Source organism: Protobothrops mucrosquamatus, unplaced genomic scaffold, assembly GCF_001527695.2.
Source record: "Protobothrops mucrosquamatus isolate PMUCROS unplaced genomic scaffold, P.Mucros_1.0 scaffold3740, whole genome shotgun sequence".
NCBI lineage: Eukaryota > Metazoa > Chordata > Lepidosauria > Squamata > Viperidae > Protobothrops > Protobothrops mucrosquamatus.
In genome coordinates this window covers 54,106-75,031 of record NW_015389693.1, presented here as the reverse complement: position 1 = coordinate 75,031, position 20,926 = coordinate 54,106, and the positions used below count along the sequence as shown (strand labels likewise).

Genomic DNA, 20,926 nt, shown 5'->3' with positions numbered 1-20,926 from the left:
AACCCTCTCCCAATATAGATTTTCTTTTTCTGAGCTTTAAAGCCAGTCTAGATTCCTGCTGACTGCCTGAGCATGTCCCTGTGATTTTCTTGACAAGATTTCAAAAGTAGTGCTGAGAGAGAGGGACTGGGCCAATGTCATCCAACTTGGGAGTCTAAGGTGAGTCTAGAACGCACAGTTTTCTGGTTTCCAACCTGGCACCATAACCATTACTCCAAACTGGCTCCAAGAAAGTTGTTGTTGTTGTTGTTGTTGTTGTTGTTGTTATTATTATTATTATTATTATTATTATTATTATTATTATTGATAATGATAATGATACAGTTGGAAGGGACCTTGGAGGTCATCGAGTCCAACCCCCTGCTCAGGCAGGAACTCTACACCATTTCAGACAAATGGCTGTCCAGTCTCTTCTTAAAAACTTCCAGTGTTGGAGCATTCACCGCTTCTGGAGCCAGGTTACCACTTGCCATCTCATCCATGTCCCTATAACTTCAGATATACAGTAGGAGGACTTTAAAATGCCTTCTGGAGATGTTACCATAGGATGGGTACATTCAATTTTGGGAAGGTTGTCTCTACAGGGCTGAAAAAGACTGAATGTGAACAAGTGTTGTGCATGTTTTGAAAGTGATTTGGATTTTATAAGAACACATAACCTCTATCCTATTTTTCAATCTTTTTCTGTGTGATCCTAAGCATAGATGCCTCTACTTTAAGGAATCAACATCCTCCCCCCTCCCGTGCAAACTTTGTGTGGCAAAGTCTATATTCACAACGTGGGTAAAGCCAGGATTTATTTTTTGTGAGGACTCTCAAGTGTTAAATCATGAGTTCAACCATTCTGTTAAATCTCTACAAAACAGAAGGCCACCATTTTGGTCCTTAATAAACCCTAAATTCTTCCCTCCCCCCACAAAAGGACTCTTCTTTTTATTCTATTTATTCTATCCATACGGAGGACCACTGGAGGGTAAAAAGATGCTGGCATGTTTCACGTGATTCTGGGCCTCACCTTTTCCCTCCACATTTTAAGAGTGCAAGTGACTAATTTTTTAATCTTTATTGTACAACCCATTTACTTGGTTGTATATAGTTACACCCACTTGCTTTTAAAGAAAGGCCTTGAAATTAAACCCAGTACTTCTACCAACAATATATACTAGTTTCAATTATATCTATCCTCTATATCAGTGGTTCCCAACCTTTCCTATACCCCGCACCCCTAGAACGCTTCTGATATATTCTCGCACCCCTTACAAAAGTTCAAAATAACGGCAACGTGTTATGTATATACACTATAATTTTGAAAACCCAAGTTTTCGCACCCCCTGGATTTCACACCCTCAGGGGATGCGAGCACCCCTGGTTGGGAACCCCTGCTCTATATATTATGGCTGTTTCAAAATAACAAAATAAGTAATAGTATATAAATGTTATAAAAATCACATTTTAAAAAAAGTTTTTCTGAGCTTGTAAGCTGAAAGTAGCTTTTTATTTATCAGCTTTCATTTCCTTAGGAAAGACTTCCGAATCCTGTTTCAAGAGATGCTTACTTAAAACTATTTTTTAAATATGAGTGGCAATTAACTACCAGATGGAGAAGCAATGTTTTAACTGGGAAATAAGCTTTGAGAACACCATCTGTGTGAAATTCATGTAGTAAACAAGTCTGGCTTTCATATTATCATCCAAAATACATTTTTATCAGAATTCTTTTCTGAAATCTAAAATGTGAGCTATGTAAACTATGCCCTGAGTTCATAACTCATGTGACATATTTTACTCTTTTATACATGCAAAACTAGACAAAAGTATATTAAAAAAAATCTTTAAAAAAGCAAAATAAGATCATTTGTCTACTTTCTGTATTTTGGAGAAAAGTCTGTGATGAGATAAAAAATAGATGTCTTACACTATGAGTTGTACAGACTGCATTGTAAAATGAAGCAGATTGATTTAATAAATTGCTAAAAATATCAGTTATTACAGGTGATTTATCAATTTTTTCCAGCAAAGTGAAGTCTGTAACTGTCCTTTGATCAAGGACTGTATGTGGCTTTGGAGAAGCTGTAATTAGAACAATAAATAACTTAATCTTACGCAATTAATATGGTCATTTCCAATATATTTAATAATGTTATCTTTTGGTTACATTACAAAATACAATCCTGGAATATTTAGGACTGCATGAAACCCTAAGGCTTTAAGTTGTGTACATCTTTCTAATTTATTTATTTGGGTTGCACACCAGGGATGAATGTAATGCTTTCATTGACCTTTGCTTAAGCTCTTTGCAATAGCCGGGTTGAGAAAAGTTTATAATATTATCTGCAAAACTTACTTGAAGCGAGATGTTTGCTTGACGGATTTTGGCTGGTGGAAGCTCAACGTAGGAATCCTTCCCAACAAAATTGACGGTAATGAGTTTCTCACACTTCTGGCCAGCAAAACCTGCCAGGCAACGGCAGACTGGTTCCTGCTGCACAACAATACATTGCGCTCCATTTTGGCATTCATAATAATCACAAGGACTGGTTTGGAGGAGAACCATGGGTGGTGGATTTTCACAGAAGAGTCCACTTGAAAAATAAAAAATGGTCAATGTTAACTTGAGGCGCAAAAGCATTAAACAGAAGTTTAATGATAAGTGGTTTATATAAATATCTTTTGCTGTTAGGGGATACTTCAAGTTTACAAATATTGGTCCAAACATTAATATTTCCAATGAATATTTCAATATTTTAGGGGATTCTAAGAACATCTGCATATGGAACAGCTATATCACAATAGACATCACCTGATTTTGAAGAAAATATTTTGTACTAATGAAGAAATGTTCTAGGCAAAAACTATATATTTATTTATTCATTCAATGTCAAGCGCCAGGGAAATCAGAAGGTCTAGGCAGGTCAAATGAGTATAAAGGTTTATTGCAAGCTTAAGCTCTCTACAATAATTTGAACTATTGACAGTTAAAGCAAATTGGTGGTAGATAAGAGTCAAAAGAATTCAAGGTGAGCCAGACTTAGATCTCTTGTGGGAATGAAGAGACTCATGATTGATGGTACATTTGAGCCCTTCTGTCGGGCTCAGCCTGGTCATCTCCTACATTCAATTTCTACTGCCATTCATCTCAACCAAGTTGTCAAAGTTCCGGCTGACAATCCCAATGAAGTAACCACACCTGAGACATTATGATCTCTAATGCAAAAACTTTATTGAGCACAGCATACTGGCACTAATGAATGGAAAACCAGCTCTGGCAATATGGTGCCAGAAAGATAGTCAAAAGAATAAACTTTCCTTTCCTTCTCTGACACTTCAAGTCACATTGTCCAATTAATCTCTGCTTGCCATAACATCTCTTCTGCGACCTTGCTTCCCAATGGATAGAAACCACTTGTGCATTCCATACATTCCCCTCCCCCCTCGGAACTGTTGGCAAGCTAGAAGTGGCATGTCTGTCCTAGTGCAAGCAATCTTTGTAGCTTGACACAAGTGATTCTGGGTGGCATATAATCATATTGTAGGGATAACAATTCATTTAATATGAAAACACTCCTAAAAATAATAAAAATCATATAAGGGAACATTACATATTAATAATTTCTTCTATATTAAGCAGTCCTCCAATTCTCCTGGTTTCCTTTTAGTGGAAAACTTTCCATTCAGTTATATGTCTTGACCAAACCAGAAAGGACAAAAATTGGTCTTCCAAAATAATGGTTACATTAAACAATATATCATGAGTATTTGACTGTGAAACATTCAGTTAAAGTAGAGCAGTCTCCCTTTCAGATATATTGTAACTCTTTAAATCAGCCAAATTGCCATTATTCCCACTGTATCTGGAGGGCATCAGGGTGAGCTTTATAAGAAAAAAAAAGGCAAAATTAAATTAATCTTTCAAAACTAAACTATGTATTTCAAAAGGTTTCTTTAAAAATAAGACTGTCTTGAAATAAAGTAAAATAAAACCCTGTGTGGAATGTTTTAATTTTTCAATGAAAGCTTATAGTTCTTTCGTATCACTGTTTCTTAAACATGTGCTATGCAGTTACCACACTTGTGTACTTTAAAAATACAACTCATTTTTAATTTGTTTTTTTTTTGTTTTTATCTTTCCTTTTATTTTTCTTTTATTCTGATCAAAAACTGATCAGACAATGTCAAACGTGAATCTGAGGTTTTTTCCCCCAGTGACATCTGGCCTTTTAAAAAATTAGTATTAGCCATACATCTTGTGCTGACAATGTTGATATTCAAGAAGAAATGACTACAGCCAGAAATCTGAGTTAGACTAGAAATGTTGCATGGGATGAGAGGTTCTTAATCAGTCAGTGTTGCCATCATTCCAAAGCGATTCCCTACATTATATTTTCAAGAGAAAAAAGTTCTAATTTTATCTTTCAAGAAAAGGTATGATATATGCATGCCTCCATTATGTTTGTATGTATTTTGGAAAAATTGTCAAGAAAACAGAGAGGTTATAGACTTTAGGCTCTTTCCCCAAACTTATCTTCTGGATCTGTCTTGTCTCTCTCATTTATATCTTTCAAAATATCAACAATTCAATAACAGCAGCAAAATATACTTTAATGCTTCTGCCTTCATTTTGGATTAGCTGCCATTTGCCTATTATTGAATTGGCAGAAAAGTTAAAACAATATAAAACTTGTTGCTACCATAGCTTTCCCCTCTCCTGCCTCAATTTTCTTTGTTCCAAGTCGCCATCAAATAGTGTTTCCTAATTATTGGATCCATTTAGTTCAATGAAAATTCTTGGGAATAAAAGTGTTATTAGAAGGTGGCACACCACTTTGAAGCATTCCACTTTCCTCTTTATAAAATGTGGGTAAATGCAGGTCTGGCAGGAAACTTGGAGGAACTAAGAAAATCTCTGCAGAGAAAGGGATGTGTGCTAAGTGCCACACATAGAATATGGATGATCAACTACGATTCACAAAGTAAAATGGCTGAGGTCATTCAAGATTATATGGGAAAAAATGACACTCTAGGATAAATGTGACAATGCACTTCTAGAACAACGGTCCCCAACCTTTCCAGCTCTGTGGACCAGCAGCGGTGGCAGCGGTGGTGGCAGAGGAGGGAGAGGGCATGTTTTTGCACATGCACCTGCCACTTGAGCAAATGGAACTTTGCATGCGTGCTCACCTGCAGCTTGCATGGCTCGGTTCTCAATGGGCCGGGGGTTGGGGACCTCTGTTCTAGAGTAGATTTTAGAATAATATTTACACTGTTTCATTCTTTTTTGCCTTAATTGCTTTTCCAAGTAGCTTTCTAGTCACTGGTAGGCCAGTGGTGGACATTACAATAAAAATACACTATTGCTAGGTGTAATATTTGCAAAGAACTACTGTGTTCATTTATGAACAAGTTACCTGATTGTTCTTATTGTAAATTTATATTCTGAGCTCATCCAGTTTTCAAATCCTCCATATGGAGCACATTAATCAGGCAATGATAAAGTTGAGAAGGACATTTATTTTCCCCCCTCCTTTTGTAGAGAAATCCATCAATATCACATGGCCTATGTTTTTTTACTAAATTGTTAAATAAAAACTTTCCAAAACTAGCCAATCAATTGAGCAAGCATATCATTACAGGTAGTCCTCAATTTACATCAGTCAATTAGCAACTGTTCAAAGTTATGACAGATTTATCATAACATGAGACTCAGGACTTCTGAGTCAGATTCAAAGTTCTGATGGCCATTTGGGGAACATGGCAACCAGCCCGCATTTAGAGTTGTTTGCAATGTCCCATGGTCATGTAATCATGATTTATGTTTTTTTTAATGGGAAACTGTATTTACTTTTGGTTTTGGGGAAAAAACGTCCATGCAGACAATAGGTTTGCTTAATGACTCTGCATTCGCTTAATGGCCATGGATTTTCTTAACAACTGCTGCAAAAAATGTCATAAAATTGGGTCAGTTATTGACCCACTTAACGACCAGCACAACTTACAACCATAATTTCAGGCTCAATTATTGTCTAATTATGTAATTTGGAACCATTACAAGTTGAGAATGATTAACGGAATGAAAGTCACACCATTTCATTTGAAAGATACAAAGCATATGTGTTTGCCAGTGAGGCATTTCATTGTGAAAAGAAAATAGGAGTATAAACCAACTATCAGCAACTGGGAGAAAGCAGTGTAGTAATCTATTTATGACACAACAGTATCATGGATAATTATGGCCAGATCTGAGCAGCACAGATTTTATCAGCCTATTATATATAATAGTGTCTCCATACTATATTATGAAACTGCACCATTGCTAATGCTAATATGCAAAACATAATCAGAACTACCAACTTTCAAAGCTGAAGGCTTTAATCTGAAACCAGGTCCATTGCAAACATAAATCAAATGAACAAAAGAACCCATACATTCTGTATTAAAATTCAGTCCTATTAATAGTACTGGCAAAGGTAATTAGAGACAACCTTGAATAAATCCCAAGAACCCCAATAGCAATTCTAGCATGTTCAATGCTCTCAAAGATTTGTATACCATTTTCTTCAAAGCCTGTGTAAAATCAAAATTCAAAACCATTTTTCAACACTTCTTACCTTGTGCAACTCAGCTATCTTCTCTCGTATGAAACACAGTTTAATGCTTTTTGAAATGCATTACCATATTTTTTCATCTATCTCAAGTTTGTCTACTTGCACTGCATAGACTTGTTCCAAAAGCTTCCTGAGACAGTTACTGCATGGAGTCCCAACATAAAGTATTATTAATGCTCACTGAAGCCTATCCCTGCCTAGGTTTTGGAAAGTCTGTTTTTCAAAGCTTTGTTACTGCCAGTTTTTGATTCAGTCAGATTCTTTGAGTGGATACAATTTACAGTTCTCAGAAGGAGAACGCCCATAGCATGTAGCAAGACAGCACGTTGCATTTACTCTACTGATCAAGCATTAACTGCATAAAGTCAATCTATAAAGAATGTTCTGAAAAGCCAGGACAATCTGTCTCTGATTCCAAAGCTTAATACCAATCATGAAAATGATTTTTTTAGCAGTGACCTAGTGGGTAGGGAAACCTTCTCCAGCTTGGTGACTTCTGGATATCTTGGACTTTTAACTTCTCCAATCATGGGAAATCATCAAGTTGGGAAAAGTTAAGGAAGTGAAATGCTAGAAGATTCTTCTTCCCAGCTTTGTATAGCTTGTTATATCTGCTGGAATTTGTGGTGGTCAACATAGACCAATCACCTAGTTTCTTGTTAGCTAATAGAGTTAATTGCATAAGGAGTATGCAGGAAGCAAACAGGAGGCAAAGGTCAGGTTTAAGCTATCTATACCAGACATGTCAAACTCGCGACGTCACGTGATGTCGCGCAAGGTATCGGGAGAGTTTTGCCATTGCCGGCAATGGGGTGGGCGTGGCTTCCGCATGACGCGTCCGGCCCACGGGCCGGCAGTTTGACACCCCTGATCTATACTCTGTTTATTTTGTTTTTAATATGCCATTGAAAATCCTTGACTTTAAATCTTATTACATTTTGTCAGTGCTTTTTTTGTAAAAAAAAAAAAAAAAAAAAAGGTGCCGGAACTCACACATGTCATACAACCCGCCTTCCCTACCCTACAAGGTTCCATCCAAAAAAGGTGCCGGAACTCCTTTCTGGGCGTTCTATGACAAAAAAAAAAAAAAGCCCTGCATTTTGTATCTTTACCTCTATCTCTATCTTAAATATAACAATAAATTTGCTATCTGGTTTGTCCAACCAGGAAACTTCATTACATACCAATCAATAGGCCTACGATTGATTTACTATTATACTACATGCTTCTTTGAGAGCTTTTCTTTTCTTTTTTTCAAGCCCAAAAGGAGGCTTTAAAAGTGAGTAAATACTTGTTACCCAGATGATTGTTAACAGCCCAATCCTGAACATGTAAATGAATTTTGTGCTTTCAATGTTAACTACTCCTCAGAAACTATATATAGAATTGAGATCTGAACATTTATAGAACAACTCCAAGAAACTGCTATGGGAAAAAAATGGCCCTAGCTACGAATTGCTATAGTTTTAGTAACCCTACATTCCCCCCCCCCCCATGTCCCTCTGTGCTATCTTATTTTCCAGACATGGAAAAACAAGGGAAGTTTTTAAAAAGATCTCTGAATTCAGGAGGATTCAATCTCAAATTGGTATGCAAAGGACATCAATGGACAGAGTCAAAAGTGACTGATTCAAAGTAGATGCAATAAAGATGGAAGGAATATACTAAAATACTGTGATGACGAAACGCTAACATCCAATTCCTGGGAGGGATGCATGAAGAACTTTGTGAGTCTATGCCAGAAGTATGTATGCCAGGAGTATATATTCCCAGTAGGATTAATCAAGGCATAAAGGTCATCCCAGCTGCCCAGTTAAAGGAAGCATGTATCTATATTCATTAGAGTTTGGAAAAAAGAATAGAATAGAGCTGGGAGGGACCTTAGAGGTCTTCTAGTCCACCCCCTGCTCAAGCAGGAGAACCTATACCATCTCAGACAGATGATTGTCCAGTCTCTTTTTGAAAATTTCCAGTGACGGAGCGCCCACGATTTCTGGGGGTAAGCTGTTCCACTAGTTAATTGTCCTCACTGTTAGGAAGTTATAGATCTTATAGTTATATAAGAAAATACCAGAGGTGGATGATCAACTTACTGACAATGGCAAAGACATCAATTCATGTTAAGTGGCAGAAGCAATGGTAAACCACCCCTGTATTTTTACTAAGACAACCACATGGACAAAAGCTATAAAATGACTAATGACATAGTGCTGAGTGAGAGGTCCTTCAGGTGAGATAGCACTCAACATGCTACCAAAGAAGAGTTGAGGATCTTTCAGAGTACAAATGATGTATATAACAAGGCTTGATTAAAGCTTTTAGGAGTTGTTGATATTGTTGTTGATGTTATCATACATGAAAATAAAATCTGGAACAGCAAAAAACAGAACTGCAATGGGAGCATTGATCTATAAGAAACCTGAACATGGGAATCCAAAGGAGCTTTTTCAGGAGGCAGATGGACTTCCTTGTTTTTCTTTGAAGACATTTTGCTTCTCATCCAAGAAGCTTCTTCAGCTTGGATGAGAAGCAAAACATCTTCAAAGAAAAACAAGAAAGTCCAGCTGCCTCCTGAAAAAGCACCTTTGGGACAACCATGACCTGGAAGACTGAGAATCTCCATAGACACTGAACATGGGAAAGTGTAAAACAGTGAAAGATGAAATGAAATGACTACAAATTTACATCTTAGGCATCAGTGAATTATGATGGGCTAGAATTGGGCACTTTCAGAAGATCACACTGTTTATTATTCAGGACATGAAAAACAAAAAAGGAACAGTATTATTAGGAATTGTAAATTAGGAAGAGTATACCAAGAACAGTACTTGGCTACAGTGCAATAAATGACTGGATAATGTCAATTAGACTTTGCAGGCAACTTTTAAAATATGATTATCATCCAAGTTTGTGCTTCAGCCATTGATGCAGAAGAAAAGTGCTTGGTAGGAAATTAAGTTGGAGAACAACTTATCAATTTCTACCACTTCAATGATTTCTTCATTGCTAACACTGTCTTTAAGCAACAAAGGATGCCTCTATGCATGGACATTACTAGATGGAGTACACAGAAATCAAATTTGCTACATTATTGCTTAAAGGAGATGAAAGCTCTCAGTTATGCATTAAAGACATAGCCAGCCATGTCAGTGGAAAAGATCACAAACTGCTCATTTGCAAGTTCTATGTTTAGCTATAGCAGCAGAAGAAAGCCAATCAATTTCTATGATATAATCCTAAGCACATATCCATTGGTTTCATGGAGATCATCAGGAATCACTTTGAAGTCCTATAACTCATTAATAGAGAACTAGAGCTACCGTGGAATGTACTTAAAGAAGTTGTGAAGGGTGCATGTGAAACGTGATTGTCAAAAATCACCAAAAGAAGAAAGCAAAATGGATGTCAGAATAAATTACGTAAATTGCCAAGAGAAGAGAAGCCAAGCCCACTAAATACAAAAATCTTAGGAAGGAACTTAATAAAGAATTTCAGAGAGTTGTTAGAAGAAAGAAGACGCAGTACAACAACAACTGTAAAGACACTGATGATGGGAACAGACATGGAAAAACAAGGAAGTTTTTTTAAAAGATCTCTGAACTCAGGAGGCTCCATTCTCAAATTGGTATGTCAAAGGATATCAATGGATAGATTCAAAAGTAACTGATTCAAAGTAGATCAAATAAAGATGAAAGGAACATGCTGAAATACTGAGATGAAGAAATGCCAACATCCACATTATTTTAGAAGATACTCCAAGAAGAGATTCCCAATTTACAATAATTTATTGTACTTACAGGAATTGAACTCAGAACAGCACTCCAGTTATTACAGAATTGGAAAGCTTCAAGAACTGATGGAATACCCACAGAAATACGGCAAGAGTCAGTAAGGGTTAACCAAGCTATGTAAGAAAATCTGGGCAACAACATAGTGGCCAACAGATTGGAATAGATCAATCTGTATTTCAGTATCAAAAAAAGAAAAAAAGAGAACTTCAGAGAGTGTAAACAATTGCATTGTAATCCATAATTTCACAAATTAGCAAAATAATGCTTAGGATCTTCCAGCCTAATGTCCTACATGGAATAGAATTGCCAGATGTTAAAGTTGATTATATATAATTGAGAAAGCCAAATAATACAAAAATGAACTCAATATGTACTTTACTGATTATGTTGCTCTTGTCAAGCTATGGAATGTGCTTAGAAATATGGGAATCTCAGAAGATCTCATTTTCTATGTGAGAAACATACATATGGATCAGGAAGCCATAGTATAGACAGAACATGGAGAAACAGACTGGCTCCAATTTGGCAAAGGAGTGAGGCAATGGCATATACTTTCCCTTTATTTATTCATCCTATATGCTGAATATATATTAAAGAATTGGAGGAAGAAACATCAGTAACCTGCAGTATGCTGACTACTCTGTTTTGATAGTTGAAAATGCTAAGGATCTGCGAGCCTTACTAAAAAATGTCAAGGAACAAAGTGAAAAAAAATGGGACTAAAATTAAATATAAAGAAGAGCAAATTAATAATAACAGATACAACAATCAACCTTAGTACTGACAATGAAGATATCATAGTGATAGATACTGTCTGCCTTTTAAGGTCAACCATAACAAGCAGTCAAGAAATATGCTACAGACCAGCAGTTGTTAAAGCACTATGAAAGCTTTGGAAAAGATATTCAGATGCTGGGATTTATGTATACCTATAAAAATCATAATAGTGCAAACCACGGTACTACCAGTGATGCTCTATGAAAGTTGGACTCCGAAGAAACAGGATAGGAAAAATCCTGATACTTTTAAAATCTGGTGTTTGAGAAATCTTCTGAGAATATCATAGATAGCCAAGAAAACAAGCAAAAGTGTCATCAAAGAAATCAATGCAGAACTTTCACTTGGGTCACAATGACCAGATTCAAATTATCCTATCTTGAACATATTATACAAAGACCTAACTCTCTGGAAAAAGCTCTAAATTCTGGAAAAGGTGGAAAGAGAAAAGGATAATCTGCAGCAAGATGGATGGACTCATTTACAGTAGTGATTGTGATGAGTGCACTTTTGGAAGAGTCATCTTAAGGACAATTCATCACAGAGCAAATCTATCTATGTGACCACTAACAGTCAACATGTCATCAATCGATGATGATGATGATATTATTAAGCTTATCCAATGTGAAGGGTGGTTTTACAAATCTAGGTTTCATTTACAAATATCATAAAAAGAGGCACGTTTTGTACTTTCAACAAAAAGAATTTCAATCTGATATCTGTTGCCAGCTTGACTGGAAAACTTATAGCTACAGATTTGAGTTATATACTGTGGAATATTCTATGTTTACTTAAATGATTGCTGCTCAGATACTTTGTTTGCTTGCTCAATATCACAATGGGGAAAGTTTTGAAATAGCTACCCAAGAAAAATAAAATATTATGAGAGTTCAGCATGCATAATGTATGGGTTTTTTTGCCAGTGACATTTATACCTAAAAAACAGTGGATTACTAAAGAAAAAGGCATGGTTTCCAAGTGTTCTTGAATTTCAGAAAGAGTTCATTAAACACATGCACACAGAGAGACAGATAGAATAAATGTTTGGAAAGGAAAGGACAGAGATAATAATTATTTGAAAAAGTGTCTAGATTAATAAAATAAATATCCCTAGATTGTCTGCACAGTAGCTATCAATAACAAATGAAAGTACTATTGATCTGGGAAGCATAAACTGAGATCTACTAAAGTGTGATTTAAGTGAAAATATAGTAATATTCTTGCATGACAGTTCTATAAACTTAGCTCTCAATTCCTTAATCTTCACTCTTCTTTAAGACCAGGACATTTCCATAGTGAGGTTTCTCCAAGTTAGAAGGAACATTAGATATGTTCATCTCAGCTTCCATTCCCATGCCTACCAATCTCTTTCTTTCATTGACATTTAGGCTATCCCTACACTCTTTTACAAATGAATTATAACTGATCTTATATATACAGATGCCATAGAACTCAACTCTGTGATACAGGAGGGGACAATCTGCCAGTAAAATTCAGAAGGCCAACTTTAGGAAAATGTAATTATTAGAAGTATTTTATTAGTAGCATTTTAATCTTTGGTTTAAACATCTATGCCTAAAGAGTAATTAATTGCTTATTGATATCTCGCTATCTAGCACTTTTTGAAGAAATTAAGTTTATCCTATGGTATCTTCAATGCAGCTTTTCCTTGAGCTAATTGAAGCTGAAAAACTGCAATTTGTCTAAAGGGAGTCAACCTATTTTCCAAAGAACCTGAAGGTAGGACAAGAAGCAAGAAACTAATCAAGGAGAGAACCAACTTAGAAATAAGGAGACATTTCCTAATTAATTATTGGAAAGCCTTCAGAAGTTGTGGGTGCTCCATCACTGGAGGTTTTTAAGAAGAGATTGGAGAACTATTTGTCTGAAATGGTATAGGATCTCCTCCTTGAGCAGGAGGTTGGACTAGAAAACCTCCAAGGTCCCTTCCAGTCTGTATTTCTGTTAAAGCATCTAGTGAACAGATGCCTGGCCTGGTATATGAATTTACATCTTTTTTCATGAATTAACATGTTAACTTACATTTCTATTTAACTATTTATTTATTTATTAATTGATTGATTGATTGATTGCAATGGCAGAAGCATGCTATATGAATTTGGAGTCAAAGAACAAAATAGAAATAGGAAGGAAGCAATTTGACAGCTTGCTGAATACAAAATAATAAGTATTGTATGCAGGCTGAGGAGATGTAAATATTCAAACTATTAAGCTTTTTTTTAAATATGCCACATTTGTGCTATATATCAATTCTGTAGATTAAATCTAAACTAGTCTGTTCTGTTGCTTTTGTTCCTGCTATATTTTGGGAGGATCATATTTCTTTTCTGTAGTGCTAACTCAAGGATGGCTGTGGACTATCCTTACCATGTCAGGGCTCTTGTTTTTGATACATATTATGTTCCTGCTACAAGGAAACTTTGTTCTTTAAACATCTGTTCCTGGCAGATTATTTTTAAGAATGGCACATTTTCCAGGAACAAAACAATATGCCACCAGCAAACAGGAGATTTTAGGAACATTGGCAAGTCTCACAAATATATCTATCTTTTTTCTTTGCAATCAGGATAAAGTAAACAGAAGATAGAAGGAAAAAAAAGAATAGACATGACCAATAAAGAAGTATATTTGTAACTCAGGGCTGAAATGAGGGGTCCTTGGTGCTGTCTGAGCTTGGTTGTTTTCTTGCAGATGTTTCATTGCCCAAACTAGGTAATATCATCAGTGGTAGTGACTAGTACTGATGATGTTATCTAGTTTGGGTAATGAAATGTCTGTAAGAAAACAATCAAGCTCAGACAGCACCAAGGACCCCTCAGAATAGACATGACAGATGAAAAGTCTAGTTCTTTGCTTGAATTTTATAATGATCAAAACTTTAAAATCAAGCCTTATAACACTGCAAGAATCAATATTTGTTCTTCAAAATGCTAAACACACTAATGTAATAGAAGTATGTCATAAAGAACAAACAAATAGAAAAGAAGAAAAAAATTCTGAGAAAACATGGTCCCAAATGCTTCTATATCTTTTCAGATTTTGTTATTTTTGTTTGTTTCTTTGTTTTCAGTTGCTATTGCTCTCTTGCTGTGTGAATCTGTTCCAAGCACAAAAAATACCTTCCTGAAGAGAAGCAATAACTAGGCAATGCACTTTCTGAGGCAATGATTAATGAAACCATTTGGAGGAATAGCTTATCTTTGACATTCAGTGAGATTTTCCACACAGTGGGCTGATTGGCAGCTGTCAGAGTTAAACTTCAGAGTGTTAAGTAATACCACAGAGATTATATATATCAAAAGCAAAATATCATTATGACAACTAGACTCTCATCCATGCTAATGAGGCAAAATCTCTCATATTCCTTATAGAATCAGTTTAAAGGTTGAGAATCTTCTAAATTTCTTAAAAGTATCAGCATAGAATACATAATGACTGTTTGGAAATAAACATATTTGGATGGCGAGTTTGCTGGGGTATACACATCAATCTCCTTCCATACATAGAATATCTGAAATGCATACTTCTGTCCTGTAGCACAAGAAGCTAAGTATATACAGGACTGATCAGAAATTATGTGATAATTATGTACTTCCTCCTCTCCCCCCCTTAACTTAAAAACATTGAATAAAGTACGGCACAAAAATGTTTACCTATAGGGGCGTCCGGGGGATGTCGGGTGAACTGAAGATGGCTTTGTGAAAGCAGAGCTGATAACCACAGCAAAGACCAAGGAATCAATGAGTAGTCTATTTTTTTTTCTTTTTTGGGAATCTCTCCAGATAAAGAGAGAATGAGAGTACCCATATGTACTCTGGACGGCTGCTCCTCACAAGGATTCCTCAGGACAGTGGACTCCCATGGGTTTAAATGCTGAGAGACAAATTGGCCAATTGCTTGCAAACATGGAAGAAATTTTTATAGGACACTAAGTCCCCAAACTTCACTTTCTAATTACTTTCAGAAATTGTCTAAAGTTATTAGAGACGTTTGGAATGACAGGTTTGAAAAGTCTTCATTGGATATGAGTTTATCTTCAACTCTGAACATAAGAAAAATTACAAGCTGAAGATCTTAAAGAATTAAAAATAAGCCGCAAAAAGTTAACTAAGATATTGATCTCAAAATGAATTAAGGATCCAAATACATTTGAAAAATTGATTTTTATTATTAGAATTAATTATTTGCTTCTCATGGGAAACAGACTTATTTTGGCTATTCTGGCAACTGCAGTCATAAAAAAGATAATTGATGATTTTAGAAACTGGACACTAGAGGAGACTAAAGATTCTAAGCAGAAGAAAAAATAAATACAGTACATAAGCCTGATGTCAGTTAATACTGGAATTACAGAATGACAGAAAAATTGTAACATTGGAAATATTAAGGGAGAATCTTTGAAGAATGGAACAAGAAGTTAGCAACTACAATATCAACATTCTCAGTAATGATGTCTGCTTCTATGGACAGACTATGTCTAAAATAAATTAATAAAGAAATGACAAATGTGAAACAAACTTTATCTGATAAGATAAAATATAAAATATGGAAGTACAAGTGAAAGGCAAGAGAATGATTTAGAAAAGAATGCTTTGCTGGATATACAAACTAAACTAGCTAAAATTTTAAAAATTAAAAGGGAAATACAAATGATAAACCAAGAGGATGATCTGGAAAATGTTATTGGATCTACAAAGGATGCTTGTTAAAGTCTTGAAAAAAATCTATGTAATAGAATAAAGAAGAATTAATGATAAATCAAATCCTACAGTATTTGTATTAAAGATTAAGACTGTTAGAAGTAAAAGGAAAAAAAGATATAAAGTTGAACAAGTTTAAAATAAGACATTTTTTGCAATGTTCAAAAATGTAAACCCTTTGTGGACTTTTTGCTGTCATCCGGACTGAAAAATGGATATTTTATGGATTTGTTTATAGATAAGGGATGGGATATGGGATGAAGAGATATCTATTTAACCTTATATGGGTGAAGTTTTATTAAATTTGTTTTTATTTGTTGTGATGAAAGTTGAAAGTTATTTCTTTATATATTGATTTTTCTTATTATTTCTTTTCTTTATTATATTCTTTTTTTCCGCCACCATTTCTTCATTTCCATACTCTTTTCTTTCTCTAAGTTTAATATGTATTAGTTTTTACTATTACAATTAAAATTCTTGATAAAATAGCATTTAAAAATGTTGTAACTATATAGCATACATAGTGCCAGGGCAAGTATGAGGTTGGTGTGTTTGAAGCATGAAGAAGAAATGAAATGATCATGGTTTAATAAATTCTTCTGCATATTACATATGAATGGGACCAATGATGGGATCAGTACATGTACCTCTGGGATTTGAAAAAACAAAACTAGAGGGAAACTGAATGGAAAATAACCATCTGTTTGCAGTTGTTTCCTGAGGGGTAATCATATGAATCTGTTGCAACAATAATATGAACAAAAAGCCTTATGGCATGTTTAAAACAAAGCCACACAGGACTTGCTTGCTTGCATCTATTTATAGCTATGTTTGTACACATTTTAAACATTTTTTCAGCATAAAAAGTCAATACTCAGTGATTAGCATTACACCTAAAACAAGTGATGCCTGTTTTCATTTGAACTGAATATTTTCTGAATATTATTTACATTGCAAACTGGCTAATCTTCAACAGCATGATTTAGGGGTGATAGATTGCAGTGGGTGTAAGAGATTCCTGAGAAATGAACTGCTCCAATTTGCAACCTTATACCCTCAAATAGCCCAGAACAAGCAAGCATGCGTGCGAAAGCGTGCGCGTGCGCGCACACACACACACACACACACACACACGTGCATGCGTGCATGCTCAAAACAAACTTTAAACCCTGTGCCTTCTCTGTCAGTGATGGCTTCTTATAGCCTTTTTGCAGGTCAGGAAGATCAGGATGGCACATAAGGGTCTGTCAGAGAGAAGAGGGGGACAACCTATTTTCCAAAGCACCTGAGGGCCAGACAAGGAACAATGGATGAAAACTGGTCAAAGAAAGATTTAACCTAGAAATGAGGAGAAATTTTCTGACAGTGAGAACAATCAACCAATGGAACTTAGCTTGCCTCCAGAAGTTGTGGGAGATTCATCACTGGAAGCTTTCAAGAAGAGAATGGACAGCCATTTGTCAGAAATGGTATAGGGTCTCCTGCTTGGACAGGGGATTGGACTAGATGACCTACAAGGTTCCTTCCAACTCTGTTATTCTAATCATTTAGAAGTTGCCAATTTATGATGGAATATTATGGATGTAGGGAGTATATTCATAAAATGAGAATGCAGGAGACAAAAAAAGAAAAACTGAGACAGAGATACAGAATGGAAGAATACAGGTAGTCCTTGACTTACAACAGTTCATTTAGTGTCTGTTCAAAGTTACAATGCTACTGAAAAAGGTGATTTTATGACCCTGTTCCACACTGCAGTATTGAAGTATTCCCATGGTTATGTGATTTGGCAACTGGGTTCACACTTATGACAGTTGCAGTATCCTGGGATCATGTGATCCCCCGTTGCAATCTTCTGACAAGCAAAGTCAATGGGGAAGCCAGATTCACTTAACAATCATATTACTAACTTAATAATTGCAGTGAAATTCACTTAATAAATGTGGTACGCAAAGTCATAAAATGGGGGGAAATTCACTTTACAAATTTCTCACTTAGCAACATAAACTTTGGGCTCAATTGTGGTTGTCAGTCAAGGACTACCTATATACCACTTCAGTAATATCTACCTATTTTTCACCATCTCAATTTTTCTGCGTTATATTGTGTTATAAAAACTCAGTCATTGTCTTTGCTTAGCACACTTACCTTAAACTGTAACTCTTATCAGACTACTGAGTAATTCCATAATGAATCAAAAAATATTAAAAATCATATACCATAGAATGCCTTTCAGAATGCACAATGTACCCTTGTGTTTTAAAACTTCCAATTAGACCTGCTAAAAATTAAGACACCTTAGTTTGTTTAATCACTTATTTTGTCCCTCACTTTCCAAAGACCTAAAGGAATAAAATAAAGAATATTTCTGTCAAAAAGAACTATCTCAGTAAATGGTAAACTATTAGACACTGTCAAAAAAGCTGCTGAACGATGAGGTCACATACTATGGTTTCATAAGTACCTCAGAGTAGATCAAGACATTATTCTTACCTAAATCCTTGAGGACAAATGCAGGTGTATCCATTTACAGCATCTACACACATGGCACCATGGCGGCATTTGTGTCCCATGCAGTCATCATCATCTGTTTCACAGTGCTTTCCACTGTAACCTGGTAAGCATTCACACCTGCAACAAGACCATTAATGACTCCATTAATACAAAGTTGCGTACTAGATTGTATCTCCAAAACCTGTTCACAATATGCATGTATATGAGTAACAGATATACAACCCAAAGAAAATGGCACTCTAAGTCCTACACATGAGAGATGAAGTGCATTAACTGGTATATCTTTTGTTTTTCCTAATGAGAGGAAAAATGCTTTCTAGTTTATTTCCATATGTGCATAAGTTTGAAAGGTGGTTGATAAAGCACAGAGCAGTGTTTCTTCAACCTTGTCAGCTTGAAGATATCTGGACTTCAACTCCCAGAATTCCCCAGCCAGCACATGCTCTGAAACTTAGCTTTTAAAGTTACACACCAGAGATAGCAGTTTTCTCTCTGGAAAACTGGGCAGTCTCTCAAAATCTTCAGTGTGTTTTGGAATAGCCTGAATGTACAGCATAAACCACATTTCAAGCCTCCCTGGAAAATAATAACATATTCAGATCAGTGCAAAAGAAGTACATTTCCAAATTAATATTTAACATATCTGGAAAAGGCACTTCCATATACTTTTGGGCTGTAGTTACAACCCTCTTTCTTAGAGTAAAAGATTGAAATAGAAAATGAGACAGAATTGCATCAAACTTAAGAAGTACAGATAAGTAGTAGAGTTTATCAACTAAGATCATCTTATTGGGCAGCAGAGATGCAAATGTTTACGTTTCACCAACCTGAGTGCATTACATACATAGAAAATGACTTATAAGACCACTTCAAGCATTACCAAAATCTTAATGGCTAAAAGTGTATGTGCATATGTGTGAATGCAGCTGTACTAGTAGACATTTTATTTAATGTATACTTCTAACAAATAGACTAGAGATATATCAAAACTAGAGCTGTCATTAGAATAAAACACTGCAATAATTAATGCAAGATATTTTCTAATACAATGATATAGATGTGTCCTAATGCTAGCAGAAGTTTAGTACAAATTTCTAGTGAATAATGGAAAGGGTTTTTTTCCCCAGTTATATAGAAGTCTGGCAAAAAAAAAATGACATTTTTAAATCTCAAAAGATCAGACACCAGACATTTATTTAAAGGGGAGTCAATTCTAGAGAGCAGGAACTATATGGGAAAAAAACCCTCTAAAATGTGAAGACGCTATTTTAATGCAAGAAAAACTAATTGACCTTGATTGTACAATTTAGCTGATCTCAATGGAACATTAATTATAATCTAGTCATTGAAATAACCGAGAATTTAAATGGATATAGGGATTGGCTGATATAGGGATTGGCAAAAAGTAGATATTTACAGGTAGTTCTCAACCTTACAACCACAATTGAACCCAAAAATTCTGTTGTTAAGTGAGACATTTGTTAAGTGAGTTTTGCTCCTTTCTTAAGCGAGACAGTTGTTAAGTGAATCACTGCAGTTGATAAGTTAGTAACCTAGTTGTTAAGTGAATCTGGCTTCCCCATTGACTTTGCTTGTCAGAAAGTTGAAACCATGATCACATAACCCTGGGACACAGCAACAGTCGTAAGTATGAACCAGTTGTATGACCGGCCGTACTCAGCATGTGGTCCTCAATGGAACCGCATCTACATGGAGGGAAGTATGTAGTGGGGTGCCCCAGAGCTCTGTTCTGGGCCCAGTGCTCTTCAACATCTATATCAATGATTTGGACGAGGGGATAGATGGGGAACTCATCATATTTGCAGACGACACCAAGCATAACAATCAATTCTAGCAATGTTTCAAGCATACTGGCAAGCAAATGATGTTCATAATAATTTGCTGTGGGAGGAAATAGCAGCATTTAATCCTCTTGATTTATTGATCCCTGTTGTCCTAAATAAAGTGATGTAATAACAAATGATGCACCCATCCTTATTCAAAGCTGCCATGGATCACATTTTTATATATATTAGCTATTGTCTATAGGCTATTCCAATGATAGAACCACTACTTTTCTTGGAAGACAGCATTAAATCAATGCTTTAACTTTTGTCAGTAATTCCATGCTACAGAATAATAAAATGTATTTATAACTGTGCTCTAAGACTTTTGGCAATTGGAACAACAGCTTCCTTCCCTGTAGAGATATATTAAATTAGTGTCTGTGTATATACACACACACACACATAACTGAGATCCTTAAATGTTAGAGTTATTGGGAGTTGTGTTAAATACTACCTCTGGTTATTATTATTATTATTATTTATTTGATTTGTATCCCGCCCTTCTCCTTACCGGACTCAGGGCGGCTGACAGCCTTATAAAACCAATATTACAGTAAATACCAATTTAAAACCAGATTAAAAGGAAATATTTGCAATGGCCTAATAATTAAAATTTCCCTTAAAAACCCCACTAAAATTCCCTAGGCCAATCCCGCTTGTTGGAAAAGCCATGT

At 35.5% G+C, this 20,926-nt stretch overlaps 1 protein-coding gene across 1 annotated transcript in view; it reads right to left on the bottom strand.

Moving 5' to 3' along the window:
• The window catches only part of LOC107298139 (slit homolog 3 protein-like), a gene marked incomplete at its 5' end in the record, with an annotated part of 94,528 nt that overhangs the window by 19,522 nt on the left and 54,080 nt on the right, over nucleotides 1-20,926 (bottom strand). The window contains 2 exons of the mRNA XM_015827499.1: nucleotides 2,345-2,582; nucleotides 18,385-18,522. Coding sequence (XP_015682985.1) covers nucleotides 2,345-2,582; nucleotides 18,385-18,522 — 376 coding nt within the window. The remainder of the gene's footprint in view (nucleotides 1-2,344; nucleotides 2,583-18,384; nucleotides 18,523-20,926) is intronic.